Source organism: Danio rerio, chromosome 14 (assembly GCF_052040795.2).
Source record: "Danio rerio strain M-AB ecotype USA chromosome 14, GRCz13ab, whole genome shotgun sequence".
NCBI lineage: Eukaryota > Metazoa > Chordata > Actinopteri > Cypriniformes > Danionidae > Danio > Danio rerio.
This window is the reverse complement of record NC_141034.1, coordinates 30,205,698-30,222,972: the sequence shown is the minus strand read 5'-3', so window position 1 is coordinate 30,222,972 and position 17,275 is coordinate 30,205,698. Positions and strand designations below refer to the sequence as shown.

At 36.3% G+C, this 17,275-nt stretch overlaps 1 protein-coding gene across 1 annotated transcript in view; it reads left to right on the top strand.

Annotated features, from left to right (window-relative positions):
* The window catches only part of fat2 (FAT atypical cadherin 2), a 73,905-nt gene extending 61,395 nt beyond the window's left edge, over window positions 1–12,510 (top strand). Inside the window, exons 21-24 of the mRNA XM_087281517.1 lie at window positions 1,378–1,819; window positions 4,503–4,662; window positions 6,386–6,903; window positions 8,920–12,510. Of these exons, the coding sequence (XP_087137643.1) occupies window positions 1,378–1,819; window positions 4,503–4,662; window positions 6,386–6,903; window positions 8,920–9,383 (1,584 nt within the window). The 3' untranslated portion in view covers window positions 9,384–12,510. The remainder of the gene's footprint in view (window positions 1–1,377; window positions 1,820–4,502; window positions 4,663–6,385; window positions 6,904–8,919) is intronic.
* Window positions 12,511–17,275: the final 4,765 nt, after the last annotated feature.

The window sequence follows — 17,275 nt, the reverse complement described above, 5'->3', positions numbered from 1 at the left end:
GGCACGTGGGAACAGTGGGTGGGGAGAACTAGCATTAATGGCACAGGCAACAAAAACAGCTAAGATGCTTAGAGCTGAAAATTACAAACTGCTTAAAGGTATAATAAATAATTTGATGGGTGTTTTGAGCTAAAACTTTACAGACACATTCTGGAGACAGGAAAAAAGGGGGAAAAAAGGTAAAAAATGGTGTCCTTTATTAGAAATAAATAAGCCCGGAAGCAATTTTGATGAGATTTTATTCATTAAAATACAAAAAATTCTCTACAATTGGTCAAGCTGCTTTTTATTGTGATGCATTATATGTCTGCAAACAATATTTTTTCTTAGAGTTTTTGTCTTGTTTTTTTTTCTAATCAAGAAACATTTTATAGACAAGTAAAAATATGGTTGTCAGAGAAATAGAAAAGTCGTCAAAATAAAATGAGTTTTTCAATAAGACTAGCCAAATTATCTGCCATTGGGGTAAGTAAAATAACGTTTTCTGTTTGAAAAAACTGTTATTTTACTTACCTCATTTGCAGATAATTTAGCTTGCTTTAAGGAAAAACTCACTTGATATATTTCTGATAACAAAACAAAGAAAATGCTTTTTCCTAAAACGTTATACGTTTTCTACTAATACATAAACTAAACATTACATTATTATGCACTAATGATGAATTACAGAGTACGCAAATCATGAACTAACCTAACTACAACATGAGTGACATGAGTTCATGTGTGAATAACGGCTACCTTAATTACTTGTTAGTACTTGGTTGTTTGTTAATTAATGCATTAATTACCACATTAGTTTATGCTTAAATAAACCATCATGAACTCATGAGCTGTTAATGTACAATTATATCGTGACTTTACTTGGAGGGGCGCATCATCATTAACACGTTCTTAATTACTCAGGAACCCCCGTATATACGTACATCTAGTGTGTTTACACTGAACAACAGAAAAGTGTTTTGTCAACATCAACAGTTTCAACACAGGAGTTCATAAGTGGTTAAGGATGAGTTCTTGGTGATATACCCCTCCAAGTAAAGTCATGACAAAATTATACATCAACAGCTCATGACTTTTTGTTGGTTACATTTTGCTTAAACTTAAATGTTAATTTATTCATTAATTAACAATCATGTACTAACAATTAATTAGGGTAACTGTTATTCACACATGAGCTTATGTGACTCATGTTGAAGTTAGTTCTTAATTAGTGCATGCATTAACTCATCATTTGTCCATAATAAAGTAATGTTTAGTTTACATAGTAATACATCATTATTCTTGAACTGTTATTGTAAAGTCTTACCGATGTTAAATTTGAAAGATTTTCCCGATTTTCTTCATTTGTCATTGACTCTTTTGTCATTGCTCCTCTAGCTGGTGGACAAGGAGCTGTGGCTCAGATATAGATGTGGCAACATGCTCTCTGCCGGGCTGCAGGTGGCCAACTACCCCGTGGCTGATGGCCGCTGGCATCATGTCTCTCTGGATGTCAATGACACAACCCTTAGACTCACCATTGATTCCAGTCACACCAATTCAGTGGTCCTGCCACAGCCCTGCAGACTCAGTCACCCCGGCGGGGCCTTGGTGCTGGCCAGCTCTAATCCCAACACAGATGCAGAGCGCCTGGGCTTCACGGGCTGTTTGGAGAGCGTACACTTCAATGGAGAGGCGCTGAGACGACAGGAGGGGATGACAGGAGCTGGAGCGCAGGCTGGCAAACTCTTCGGGATCTACCAGTGCTGCTCTGATGTGGAGATCTGTGCCAGTAATCCTTGTGAAAATGGAGGCATTTGTGCTGAGAATTCCACTGGAGGTGAGAAAGCACTGTTACTCTTAAGGGGTAATATTTACACATATTATTGATGCATTCATATATTTTTGTTCACATTTTGGGCACATGATAAACAATGCTTGATGGAAACACCAAGATGCACATAAAAACCCAAGATGTCCTTAAAGAATGTATGCACTCAATTGACAGGCGATTAAACTATAATGAAAATATAGTGCCATGCAACAAAACAAAATTTTAGGTCAGAAGTACACCATAACAAATGTTTAGCCCTCCTATAAAATTTTTATTATTTTCCTAAATATTTTTCAAGCTCTGGTTAGAGAGATTTTTTTAACAAATTTTTTTAAACATGATAATTTAATACGTTTCTACTAAATCCTGGTTGCCTTAAATTTTTAAGCTGAATCAAATTACCCTAATGAGTCCATTAAACTTATATCATGTTAAATTGACTTAAAACAGCTCGCATAACTTATAAAATTAAGTTAGAACATGATTAACAGTTTAATAAGTTGCAATGAACTAAAAACATATGTTGTCATGACTAATTGATCATGTTTTTTACAGTGTAATAACTTATTAATTATGTCTCAGCCATATTCTGTTATTTGTTTTGTAAGATACTAGCATAACTAGTACAGTATATCAGCTTAAAGTAGGACTTTAAAAACATAACTAGGTAAATTAGGTTAACTAGACAAGTTAATTTACATTTGACCACCGTGGTTTCTTATCTAACCAATCGAAAATAATAATTTCTTACAATGGCTAATAATTCACTCATTTGTTTTCCTTCGTCGTAGTCCCTTCATTTTGTCACGGGACACCACAGTGGAAGGAACTGCCAATTCATCACTATACGTTTTACGCAGCAGATGCCCTTCCAGCCACAATCCAGTACTGGAAAACACCCATTCACACACATACACTATGGCCAATTTAGCTTTTTAAATTCACCTGTACTGCATGTCTTTGGATTGTGGGGGAAAACGGAGCACGCAGAGGATACATGGGAGAACATGCCAACTCTACAGAGAAACACCAACTGTCCCAGCTGGGACTCGCACCAGCAACCTTCTTGCTGTGAGGCGACAGTGCTAGCCACTGAACCACGTGCAGCCCTATGGCTAATAATATTGACCCTAAAAATTATTTTAAAAATCTTATTTCAGGCAAATATCAGATATTCACTCCAACACAAGATAACATGACGGCATTTGTACTTAATATGTTGTAAAAACAAAACAACCACAGCATTTTTCCATGACTACAGTGACTGTAGTTCTCAGGAAGTGACAATTTTGTTTTCTTATACACATGGAATAGAAGTGTTGGATTATTTGAAAGTTTTTAATTTAATTAAATATGCAACACTGAATGGAATCAAATAGCTATTAATTTCAATTACAAATTTCCATCTTGTATTACATTTTTTAGCTGATTTTGATGTCATTTTTTTCATGTTTTTTATTTAAAGAAAATTATTCATTTTATCAAAACAACATTTATTAATGTAAAAAAATATTAAATGTAAAAATAATAATTATTAAATGTAAAAATATTTATTATAATTTTAAAAACTGCTTTGTTATTGTATTGAGTTTCAAATGAAATTATTACTCCAGTCATTATTGCTTTTATTACTATTACATTAATTAAAATAATATAAATAATAGGGATATTAATAATTATGAATATTAAAGTGATTTCTGAAGGGGGTGACGCAGTGACGCAGTAAGTAGTGCTGTCGCATCACAGCAAGAATGTCGCTTGGTCGCTGGTTCGAACCTCGGCTTGGCTCAGTTGGCGTTTATGTGTGGAGTTTGCATGTTCTCCCTGCGTTTGCGTGGGTTTCCTCCGGGTGTTCCGGTTTCCCCCACAGTCCAAAGACATGTAGTACAGGTGAATTGGGTAGACTAAAATTGTCCGTAGTGTATAAGTGTGTGTATGAATGAGTTTGTGGATGTTTTCCATAGATGGGTTGCGGCTGGAAGGGCATCCGCTGCGTAAAAACTTGCTGGATAAGTTGGCGGTTCATTCCGCTGTGGTGACCCCGGATTAATAAAGGGACTAAGCCGACAAGAAAATGAATGAATGAATGATTTCTGAAGGATCTTGAGACTCTGAAGACTGGAGCTATGAAGTTGAAAAATCATCTTTAAAATTCTTGGAATAAATTATTGAATTGAAGTATACACAACTTTTGAACAGTTATTTTATAGTTTACAATTGATACTGTGTTTTTGATTAAATAAATGCAGCCTTGATGAGCAGAATAAGCTTATTCTAAAAATGGTGGAAACCATTGACTTGCATTTTATGAATCAATATATATTACTATAAAACTTCTTGATATTCTACTGAATTAAAAATTTGCTGTTATAAACTGTATATTCAACATCATGCCATAAAAAATGTTTTTATTTATTTATTTTTTTTGATGATTTATCCATTTATCAAATTGTTAAGGTTCAACAAGCAGGATGTTTTAGGAGTATCCAAGCAACAGTCCACTGAAACATAAATGAATCTATAGGAAGATAATAATCTCTCCAGTGTCTCCATTCACGAGATCTCCCAATACCCCAGTGTCTGTCCACACTTTGATCTCAGCACAGAGAAGCTATGGAAGACTCATTTTTATCTTGACCATTACCCTGCCAGAGGTAAAATATGCATTTTTTTTATATCTATTCCCCAGGGTTTCACTGCAGCTGTCCGTCAATGTACTATGGACCTCACTGTCAGTTTATCCACCTGCCGGACGATCCTTGCTCATCCAAGCCATGTGTCGATGGTTTATGTATGCCAAATAATCAAGGGTACATCTGCAACTGCTCCACACAAATAGCTGGAAACAGGTGAGGCTCACACAGCGGGGCTCTTGAAACCACACATGCGTATTATGTCCTTGGTGAAGGCATTGGGAAGTCTGGTTAATTTGCATGAGAATTAATACTTGTTTATTCAGTCTCTTCATCTCTTTTATGAACCCCTGCCCACACTAGTGATATGTAGTATGTGTGACTCGCCTCTGTGTGCCTTTGAGTTAACAATTTAAAACATCATTTATTGTCCTTAGTGGCATATAACGTCACAGCTTGAGCATTAGTCATGGTGTGAGAATTTCAGTTAACAGACGTCCTTCTGTGTGTGTCTTTGTGTGCATTAAAGCATATTATGATACTTGTTACTGACATCAATGTGTATGTAGGACACTTTAATAAGAAAATATTGTTAGAAATGCAATAATTCATACTGGAAACGTTGACTTAAAGAATTAGTTCAGCTTAAAATGAATAATCTGGCATTAGTTGCTATGTTTCCATTCAATGATGCAAATTAAACTTATGCTCAAAACAGGAATATCTCGCAAAACATTTGCGAATAAATCAACATTTTCATCCAATGAGTCAAAGAGAACAAAATCATCACTTCCTGATGGCAATAAATTTCAAAAAGAAAAATGGAATTTGCTGCAGTAGGAGAGGTCATTGTGGGCCTTTTATTTTAATAAAATAATAAGATATATTAATAATAATAAGAAGAAGACGAAGAAGAAGAAGAAGAAGAAGAATATAATAAATCACATGGGCATTAGAAAATAAAGATGAAATTCAATAGACACACATATAACTGGATTTTGGACTGCAAACGGCATTTGTGTGGGACTCATCCTTTCAGAAAGGCTTGAATAAACTCCACCACAAATACATGAAATAAACTTATTTGCTATTTTTTACTAATGAGCTGTATTTCAGCTATATCCATGTCTGTCTTTATCACTGACTGCTGTTTATCTGATGCAATGCAGGAAAAGCAGACAAGCATGTGAAAACGGTAGGCCAGAAGAAGCAGCTTCTTTGCATTTAAAGCTACATGCTGCAAAACAATTACCCTGGACTCACCCAAATGGGCAGATTCTGGAGCCTATAATAAATCTCATGGGTGTTCTGAGCTAAAACTTTACAGACACATTCTGGAGACACCAATGGCTTATCTTGCGTCTTGTAAAAGGGGTAAAATAGGTGCCCTTTAAGCATTTTTATGCATGAAATAGGTGGATGGAAATATAGCTAATTACTCATCCTCATGTTGTCCCAGACCTATAAGAAATGTGTTCTTTAAATAAGACATGAATACATTTTTATTATTATTTTTTTTGTCTATTTCCAATTTTAATCTCAGATAAAAACATTTTTGTTTAGGATAGCTTTTAATGATTTGCTGGTTTAATATCATGTCTATTGACCTTATTCTCCGCAGATGAGCGGGCGCTGCCATTTGAATCTTTTTGGCACAAGACTTCCGGTCTTATTCACTTCCATTCATTTTTATTAAAGAAAACAATGTAGTTTGATGAAAAGACTCAGATGAAAGTTCGTTAAACATTTGCATGCTCTAATAAATGGACAACTGGACAACTGGAATGTGAAAAAATGTTTTCACCAATTATAATAACCGATTGCCATACATGATGGCATGCTCCATTTAAACTGAATGCTAATTCACCCGTTTTATCTGTGTTTGAGATTAGACTAAATCTTTGTGTCTAATTCAGTCAGTTGTTCCTTGTCTTTTCAGGTGTCCGACTTCATGTGCTCCAAATTCATGTCAGGATGGTTTCACCTGTTCAATGGTAGCCAACTCAGTCCACTGTGAGCGCACCACCTACCGCTCCACCTATATTCCTTATGTGGAAATTGCTGAAATCTGCGCTGGTGTTGTTGGACTTGTCCTCCTCGTCATAGCCTTTGTGTGTTTCCGAAAACACTATGTCAGCAAAAAGAAGCACAAATCTGGCTGTGTGCAGGACTCCAATGGTTACTTCCCAACTTTACCCAAGACCATGACGAAAGAAGCAGAGATCAGCTCTCCAATGGACGGCATGCTAATCGGCTCTGTTGGTGATCTGGAAAGCAGTCCTTTCCGTTCACTCAAACTTCGGGAACAGCGCGAGCTCGGCCCTCAGGTGGGCCCTCGCCCTCAGAGGCCTCAGGGTCCTGTTATCTGCAGCGTGGCCCCAAATCTTCCTCCTCCACCCTCCACCAGCTCTGACAATGACTCCATTATGAAAAACAACTGGGAGCACGATTACGAAGGTGAGAATGCTTTTCTTTGTTATTTTTTTTATTCTTGTTCTTCAAGCTTATCACTTAACTCTTTTTTAGACTTTGATTAGGTTTTATGGACATTTGTAGGTGTTTTAGGTGTTTTACAGTCAAGGAAGCTCTAGCGCATGTCCTGTATGAGTTATGGGACTTCATCTGCTTTGAAATACAAATATGATCAGTGTACTGTTGATAAGATTGTATATAAAAAGTGTAGATCAGATCGCATATACAGGAAGGCATTAAAAGACTCTGATCAGTTATGTTTTAACCATATTGAATGTCATCTGGATGGAAAAGTAAGTGAGGATAGATCCCTTTACAGACTTACAGGCTGTTACTTGTGTCAGTGACAAACTGATAAACCTTCATGTATATTCTCTTCGAAATGCACTAATTAGATTTCTTTTTTTTCACTTTTTTTTTTGTAAAAATGCAGTATTTTTTATTAGACTATTTAAATGGTAAAATATGATATTATAAAATGCTTTTTTTGTTTAAAGATAGAGGCTTTATTTTGACATGTAATATGCTCACATATACATAGCATAAAATATTCTAAGGCCTGTCAAATTTAGTTGAAAAATCATCAAAATCATCAAAACTGCTGGTGGTGGCTGCCAACTTTTACATTTTAAAATGCTGGTAGAGAAAGAGTTAATTTGGAATTTAGTCACATCAGAAAAGATGGGAGAAGTGTAAAACATGACAGATTGTGCTTGTGCCTGTAAAGGCCAGTGGAAAAGCATGTGTGGTTCATGTTTAATTAAATCTCTTTGCTGAAGAACTGAGTTTTTACATTTTTTATTTGTTCCACTCCTTAAAAGCTTCGACTAAAACTGTAAATATCATATTTATAATTGTGACAGTCAAATGTCAGATAAGACTAAAATATAAAGCATTTCAAAAATGAACCATCAATGATTTGACTAAAATCAAGAAGTGTTGACATTGATAACCCCATATAAGCTGTTTCTGGCACTTCCAACACTGTGTTGATGGAAAGTGTGTTAGTGGATCATTGTTAACTGTACGAACTTTAAAAAACACTGCATTAAACTGTCACGTCCCACTCACTTATAGTGAGAAACTGAGGGTGATAATGTATTAGTTTCACATAACACTGGATGTATTTGGCGAACTCTTGAACTAAATTTGGGTTGAAGAGAGAACCCAGCCTTTTTTAAAGTGTACCATTTTATTATGGATATCATTACTATTTTAATAGCACAATGCAGCACGGTGGCGCAGTGGGACGGACAATCGCCTCACAGCAAAAAAGGTCACTGGTTCAAGCCTCGGCTGGCTCAGTTGGCATTTCAGTGTGGAGTTTGCATGTTTTCCTTGTGTTCACATGGGGTTCACTCTGGGTGCTCCGATTTTCCACACAAGTCCAAAAACATGTGGTATAGGTGAATTGGGTAAGCTAAATTGTCCCAGTTTTGTTTCCCAGTGATGGGTTGCAGCTGGAAGGGGATCCGCTGTGTAAAACATATGCTTGATAAATTGGCGGTTCATTCCGCTGTGGCCACCACTGATTAATAAAGGGACTAAGCCGTAAAGAAAATGAATTAATGAATAATAGCACAATGTTATGTATTTTTACAGACTTTTTTTTAGATATGCAGACATGAAATTAATATTAATAATAATACAAAATAAATATTAATAGTATTTAAAAATATTACAGCTTTTACTCTGTATTTTGATTAAATATAAGTAGCCTTAGTGAGCCTTTCTAAAAAAAAAAAAACTTTACAAAACATATGCTGGAATAGTTGGCGGTTTATTTTGCTGTGGCGACCTCCGAAATAGAGACCAAGCTGGAGGAAAATGAATGAATACTACTGACTCCAAACCTTTTGAACAGCATAAAACATTGAAACAGCACAAACTGTAAAATATGTCCAGAACAAATGTTGTCCGACAAGCCTTATTTACCATCACCGCACTAATGAGCCCTTACTTAAAAAGAACTAATCATTTTTCAACTTTTCTCATTCACAGTGTATCCAGCTGACCCTGACTACTATGGTCGACCCGCCGTTCAGGAGTTCCCTCAATTTGACATTGTGGAAAGCACCTACTCCAATACTTCCACCGAGTCGCGCAGAAACTCTCGCTTCGGAGGTTTTCCTTTCCCGTTGGACCGCGCCGACCGCCGAGCTCCATTACCCCCATGTTACAGCAATCAAAATCTCGATGACTTCTTAGGGCCTGACGGACTGCCGCTGCCTCGCTCTCAGTGCCCTAATGAGTACACTGCCATAAGCTACTACCCTACCCAGCACGCTCGAAGCCTGGACAACGTCTCCAGCGGCTATAAGAGACTCAGTGTGCGTCTGAGCGTAGCACAGCCTTCCTATGCGGACAGCACACGGCCTGGATCCACTAGAAGGACGTCTCGCAGTTATGCTGGCTCAGATAGGGTGGAGAGCGACTACGGCAGCTGCGAGGAGGTCATGTTTTAGCCAGACGAAAGAGGATCAAAGGTCCCATATGAGAGGGGTTACGGAGGGGAAGGTCATCGTACTTATAGTATATGAAGCTCAATGGCTGAAAGCCGCAGAAGCACTATCAGTATTATTAGTCACTTTCAGGGAAAAAGTATATATGGCTGTGTGGAATGCAAGTTTCCTTGCTGTTTCTTCCTTTTATGCGCCTGTAGAATTAATGCATGGCGGTAAAACAGTCTACAGTGTGGTAGTAAATGATGTTGTTGCTGTGTAGAGATCATGCGCCCTTGTTTGGTGTTGCGAGGTAACATTTTTGACAAGAAAAAACAACTGAATAAGGAAAATCTTACATAAGGATGAGTAAAGGGTTTGTTTATCACGAAAAAAAATAAGATTTTGTTGTCATTTAGTCACTTGCAGCATGTTTTAAATCATTAATGCCTTTGTTCATTTATCTGGAACACTTTTTTATCTATAAAAACAGATAATTCTATTTAAGGTAACCAGATGCAATCCCCCCCAACCCCCCCTCAGTGGCTGTTCTGTATTTTGAATGTGGTTTATTTCTTTTTTTGAGAGGATCACATGCTTATGATTGATCATGGTTGGTCCTGAGTTAGCTTCACATATTGCACCAATCAGATGAATACTATCTCACTATAAATACCCAGAGTTTTTTTTTAATTACAGTCATCTTTGTCTTGAAGAATCCCCCCTTCCACCCCTACTCCTCCCGTTTCCTGATTACCCTAATTAATTATTCTAATTAACCAAGTTAAGCCTTTAAATGTCACTTTAAGCTGTATAGAAGTGTCTTGAAAAACATCTATTCAAATATTATGTACTGTCATCATGGCAAAGATAAAATAAATCAGTTATTAGAAATGAGTTATTAAAACTATTATGATTAGAAATGTGTTGAAAAAAAAATCTTCTCTCCGTTAAACAGAAATTGGGGGAAAAATAATTCAGGGGCGAAAAATCTTGTCTTCAACTGTATGTGACTCTAGACCACAAAATCAGTCTGATGTTGTGTATATAGTTTGCTGTAACCACAAATATGGTGTAAATTTAAACTAGATCATTAACTAAAGATCATCTTCCATGAAGATATTTTGTACATTTTCACCTGTAAATATATAAAAACTACATCTTTGTTTTGCAATGTGCATTACTAAACACTTCATTTAGACAACTTTAAAGGCAACTCTCAGTACTTTGTTTTTTGTCAACCTCAGATTCCAGATTTTTTAAATTGTAGCTCAGCCAAAATATTGTTCTATCCTAACAAAGTATAATTCAATAAAGAGTTTATTTATTGTGAAAACATGACACCTGTGGTTGGTTTTGAGGTCCATGGTCACATACCTGTATTAAAATTTCTGTCATGCAAAAAATAACCTGTTCAGTGGTAGCCAGCAATCATGGTCACACTATTTCTGTTTTTCCTCTTTACCCCAAACTCTAATTTAGACATTCATAAAGAGATCAAAAAATAAATCCAAATCATATTCACACTGTTATATACAGTTTATGATGTACATGTTTAATTGAGGCTTTTGTTCACGTATAAACACTTAATTTTTGATCTCTTTAGAAACATTTTGAAGTGCTAGAGTTTTGTCTGAAGAGAAAAAAATCTTTTAAATTTGACTAAAAATACCCTAATTGGTGTTCATGAAGATGATAAAAGGCTAACAGGTTTGAAGCAACATCATGGTGATTAAATGATGACAACATCTTTTTTTTGGAGTGAACTAACTCAATAATTACTTTAGTTAACATTTACTACTATTATTAAATTCTGTGAGAAACATAATGTTAAACAAAGCAGTCACAACTTTATTTGTTTTGTGTTACCCTTAAAACTATATATCATTATTAGGACAACTGCTAAATGACTGATTGTATTGTTGCATGTTAATATTGCCAGCTGTGGGATGGATGGTAATTTCTGTAAACATAGCTGAGGTGTCGTTCTTCCAGCATACATATGATCACTGAAACTAATGTGCTATGAAATTTGAATGGTTTTCAAAAGTGCCATATGGTGTATCATATTTAGCGATGCAGGATATCTAGAAACACATTTCACTCCAACCAAACAGCAGTATAGAGAGCGTACATTGATCTGTACAGTCGACTGAAGCAGAGGCTGGTTCCCTGCTGGATTAAATTCAAGCACACAATGTGAAATCTAAAACATAGGTTTATGAAATATCACACACAGGTCAGCCGCCAGTTTGACGTGTCGTTGGTTGTTGGGTACATTTGCATACTTTTGTGCTGTTCTGTTAAGATGTGAACAAATCGCTGTGCTTGGTGAATTTTAAATGTGTCATTTTAAATGTGAACTTGCGCTGGCTTTAGCTTTTACTGCAGACGTTATGCAGTTTTAGATGTTTTCAGTGATCAAAGGCGATCAAAATCAAGCCATAAGAAATCCCTGTGCAGTTTTTACGGATCAATTATGCTTCTTGACAAACTGTCATAATGCTTACTAATCACGAAATAGATCAAAAATGCTGCCCAAGTATGAAAGAAATTGGACTGATTGAAGAATATTATATGTGTGTGTGTGTGTGTGTGCATCATAAACAACAGCTGCATTTTATATTCTTAGAGCGCTTCTGTCTTTGATCTGTATTCATAACAGTGAGGTTTCACTTTTTTATTTTATTATTATTTTTATTTTTTTATTTGAGAATTTATGAATAGGGATTTCTACAATCTTATTTGATGCAAAGTTGAGCTGAATGCGAGTGGATTTGGAGATTTGTTTAGCAGATTGATGCATGTGTCATCAGATTATATCGCATGTGCTCGATGAAAACTGAAACGCCCGTCCTTCATAGACTGCTACTTTGTTGTAGTGTTTAGTCTGTAGTGTTTCGAATGCCGTGATACAGTGTTGATGTACATATAAATGGCAGCTCTTGCAAGTATTGGTTTTGATCTGCAGGTTGTTTGTTCAGTGGGTGTGGTTAGTACGAATGTCAATTTTAATTTGAATCTTTTTTTGTATTATGAAATTTCAATTAATGATTCCTCTGTGAGAGAATCTTTGTCGTCTTTGTCATTTCCCTGTAGAAAATACTATGAAATAAGTTCTATTAAATAAAATTATGTTTAATATTTAGAATGTGTTGCATTTGAGTTAATTATGTATATGTTTGATTATTGTTTCAAAATTCATACTGTACATTTGGGGGTCAGATTTTTATTTAATTTTGAAAGAAATGATTTTCCTTTATTCCGTGTGAATAATCAAAAGTTATAGTAACCTATCAAACATACAGATTAACCTATAAAAACGTATGATCTTTCTAATTATGTTATGCTTCAGATCATGTGAATGGACTGAATGTTTGTACTTGTCTTTTTTAATGTTAGTTAATGAAAATAAAGTCGTTCATTGTTAGTATTTGTTAACTAACAGGGTATTTACTAATGTTAATAAGTACAAATTTAGATGGTAATAATGTGTTAGTATATGTTGAACTTACTTTACATTAACACACCAACTAATGGAACTGTTTTGTAAAAACATCTGACCCAGATATTAAAATAAAAACGGTGGTAATAATAATAATAATAATAAAAAGAAGAAGAAGAAGAAGGAGAAGAAGACAACTGTTATGATCACCATAATAGTGTTATGATCACCAATAATCACCAGCGTTGCCCTTGCAGGCTGCTGGAGAACACTCTAACTCAGGCTCATTATTGATATGTAGCCCTACTGTATATACATTTCTAGAGATGGCAAAGTACATCCCAGGCGGTACGTTTTCTTTTTGCAGTTTTGTTCTTGCAAATCCACCAGAGGGCGCTGTGTACTCTTTTCAGATCTCAAATTTATTCCTGCTGTTCTCCCATAAATCCACCAAAGGCTGCTGTCGACTCACTGAGGGACTGACTGACTGACCGACCCACCGAAACACCCACCCACCCCTTTACCAAACCCAACCATTAGTGTTTTCAAAAGCACGGATTGATTCGATCACCCCCTTTCCTAAACAAAAATCGACAGTGTTTTCAAAAGCAATCCAGAAAAAGAAAAGCATCGCCAGATTTTTTTTCATGTTTTCAGATCCTACCAACGTCTCACCCTGTTATTTACTTGTTTATCTTATTTTTTTGTCTTAACTGCTTTCTGGAACCGTCTTTGCCGGACTCAAACCCTATCGTTATAGTCAACTCCTCTCTGTGTCTCAAGTCAGCCAGTGTGCATGGCAAGCTACTGGGAAAACTGGTAACACCAGAAAAGTCGTCCACATGGAGTTAAGTGGTCAGCTAATACCACATTAGCAAAGAAACATCATACGTCATACCGCCCTGTATCATTCATTTCAAAGATGAAATGCATCCATACATAGCTCTGGCTACATAATTTGCACTTTCTAATAATTTATACAGGGGTATATTTTCACAATGAATCCAAAACTTCAAATCCAAACTTCAAATCTCATCCTGCATTTTAGTCACTCACCTGTTTCAGTTCAAGTTTTCAGTTTGATTACACACACATACAGCTAGAGCGAATCAGGACTGAATAATTGGACTATATCCACACCACTCGCACACACATTCATGCTGAGTGTTGTTTCCCTGTAGTTTTTCCTGGATTGTCTAGCTGAGTTTTGACCCTTGTTTTTGTTTGTTTTGCTGCATGACATGACCTTTTGCCTGTTTACCAATTACTCTTGTGGATTATCTTCACGTACACCATCTCTTATGAACCTTGCCTGCCTGATGATTCTTATAAATGCTGAATTTGGATCCAACTCTTGTCGCCACACCAAGTTATAACAGCACTAAAGCAAATTAAATGATTTCTGAACCATCATGTAAACCAGAAGACTGAAAGAATGACTGAAGAAATAAATTACTTATTTAATTAGTATATTAAAATAGAAAACAGTAACATTTTAAAATGTTTCACAATACTACTCATTTAAGTAAGCAAAATAGTGCAGATAATGTGCAAGGATCAAGATTTTAGGAGTGCAGATTTCTGTCATACTCTACTATATGTTGCATAATTTTAAAAAGCTGCATATTTAACTATGCTTTTTTTGTTGCTATTCCATTAATTAAGTATAATGTGGGTTTTCACCTTACTCCTTTCTGGGTCACGGCACCAGTGCAACCCTTCTGGTTCTATTCACCCCTACAAGTGGAATTAAGCCCAACAAATCTGGTATATGACATCATCTTCAAGTCAGGCAATGTACGTTTTTTTTCTGCAGCTGCTATTAGTAGCCGGTGCTTACATTTTTTATGCAAATTTCAAGGTTTTATGGGTATCCTGGCATTTCCATTCAGGGATTTTTATGTGATATCCCTAAATGCACATAAAAATGCATAGATGATAACATAATTGCGTCAGTTTTGCTACAGCACATGCGAATAGATGGCCCATGGCAGTTTTTCATTGGGTGAACAATTTCTTTACTATTTTTAAGAGTGCAATTCAGTTAAACACAGTTTGACATTGCAATTTGTGTCTAAACAGTAACATCTTACATGAAACATTTCCTGTGTTCATGTTCATGATGAGTTATGGCTCTCAGTGATTGCTGTGTATTAGTTGACACATATTTCCGAAACAGCCAGAGGTCATCAGCTGTGAGGTTACTTGAGAATCCTTCGCCTTTAGACATGAGATGTGTACATGGGAGTGCTCCTTTTTCTGTTGTGCATAAATCTTGGCAAATTGCTGAGTTAGAGTAATTGTGGTAAAGCCCCTGGCGGGCTGAGTCAGAGCCCTGATTCACAACCTTCCTCCATTGTTCTAATTGTTTTTATTTTTCGTCTGAAAGCAAACAAGTCTCTCATATCGTTTTCTAAATTCATTCCAAGACATCTGTAATGGCTGTATAGTGCACTTTTACTAGAGGAAAATAAATGCCAATTATTTATACAATGCAGTGTTGAAGTGTTCTGAGGGAAAAACAAATGTTTATACATAATAAGAATACAATTTTAATGAACTACCATTCAGTAGATCTCACTTATGCTCACCAAGGCTGCATTGATTATAAAATACAGTAATAACAGAAATATTGTAAAATAACAAACAAAAATGTCAATTTACATAACTGTTTTCTATTGTAATATACACTGTAAAAAATAGATTAGTTGACTTCACTTTAAAAGAAGCAAAAACATGTCACATTTGAAGTGATTAATTGACTTTTATGGTCAAGACGATCTGCTGCAGTTCAAACCGAGCATTAGAATGTGTAAGAAAGGTGATTTAAGTGACTTTGAAAGTGGCATGGTTGTTGTTGCCAGATGGGCTGGTCTGAGTATTTCAGAAACTGCTGATACTGTTATTTTCAAGCACAATCATCAAGGGTTTACAAAGAATGGTCTAAAAAAGAGAAAATATCCAGTGAGCCGCAGTTCTGTGGGTGCATATGCCTTATATATGCCAGAAGTCAGAGGTGAATGATAGAAAGGCAACAGTAACTCAAAGAATCATTCGTTAAAACTGAGGTATGCAGAAGAGCATCTCTGAACACACAACATGTTAAACCTTGAGGCAGATGGGCTACAGCAGCAGATGACCACACCGGATGCCACTCCTGTCAGCTAAGAACAGGAAACTAAGACTACAATTTTCACAAGCTAACCAAAATTGAACAATAGAAGATTGGAAAAAACATTGTCTGGACTGATGAGTCTTGATTTCTGCTGATACATTCAGATGATGGGATTGGAATTTGGCATCAACAACATGAAAACATGGATCCATCCTGTCTTATAGCTGCTGCTGGTGGTGTAATGATGTGGGGGATATTTTCTTGGTGCTCATTAGCACCAATTAAGCAACGTGTTAATGCCTCAGTCTACCTGAGTATTGTTGCTGACCATGTCCATCTCTTTATGCCCACAGTGTACCCATCTTCTGATGGCTACTTCCAGCAGGATATTGCACTATGTTCACTGCACTCAAATGGCCTCCACAGTCACAAGATCTCAATCAAATAGAGCATTTTTGCGAGGTGGTGGATTGGGAGATTTCCATCATGGATGTGCAGCCGACAAATCTGCAGCAACTTTGTGATGCTATCATGTCAATATAGATCAAAATCTCTGAGGAACATATCCAGTACCTTGTTTAATGTATCTATCTACTTTGGATGAGGTTAATCGCAATTAATTTTTGCCCACCACTATTTTTTTTTTTAAACGTATTCATGATCAGAAGTCCTGAAAACATTATCAGCAGCTGTGCAGCTGTTGGCACACAAAACTGAGCAAGAGACTCTGTATGATTTGGCCATGCTCATCAACATAAAAGGGTCACCTCATACAAACATTTGTTGTTTTTTTGTTGTTTCTATTGCACTCGGCTCTGGCCCAAACCTCTATAATCAGCGCTGCCACTGAGCATTATTCAGATGCCAGTCAAGATCCATTAAAAATAAACACCATTCATCTCGCACATACTGTTAGGAAGCAGCACGAGTTGTAATTTTAAGCTCTACAAGTGAATCTCCCCGCGACACTCTCGCATAGCATGATAAACAGTCTTGCGGGTGCATTCGCCCACATCTGGATTGTTAAAGCGCATCACACACTGCTTTGCATTCATCATCATACTTTGCAAACAAAAAAGTCTGGTTATTAATGTGACCCCCAGTCGTTTCTGGGTCAACAGATGGAGGGCAGCAGTGCTTTGTGTACTCAGATTAGTGCTTTTATAGTGTTTTTGGAAAAGAGGGGAGATGAGAAGCCATCGACTGTTGGAGAAAAATACAGTGAACATCCTACACCCAAAGCTCACGTGCAAATACAAGAGTTGAAAAAAAAACAAGGTTGTCAAAGAGGAAAATCATACAGATTTCTCGTTGTTAATAAATTAGTTTGTTTGGAAACTGATAGATGATCATTCT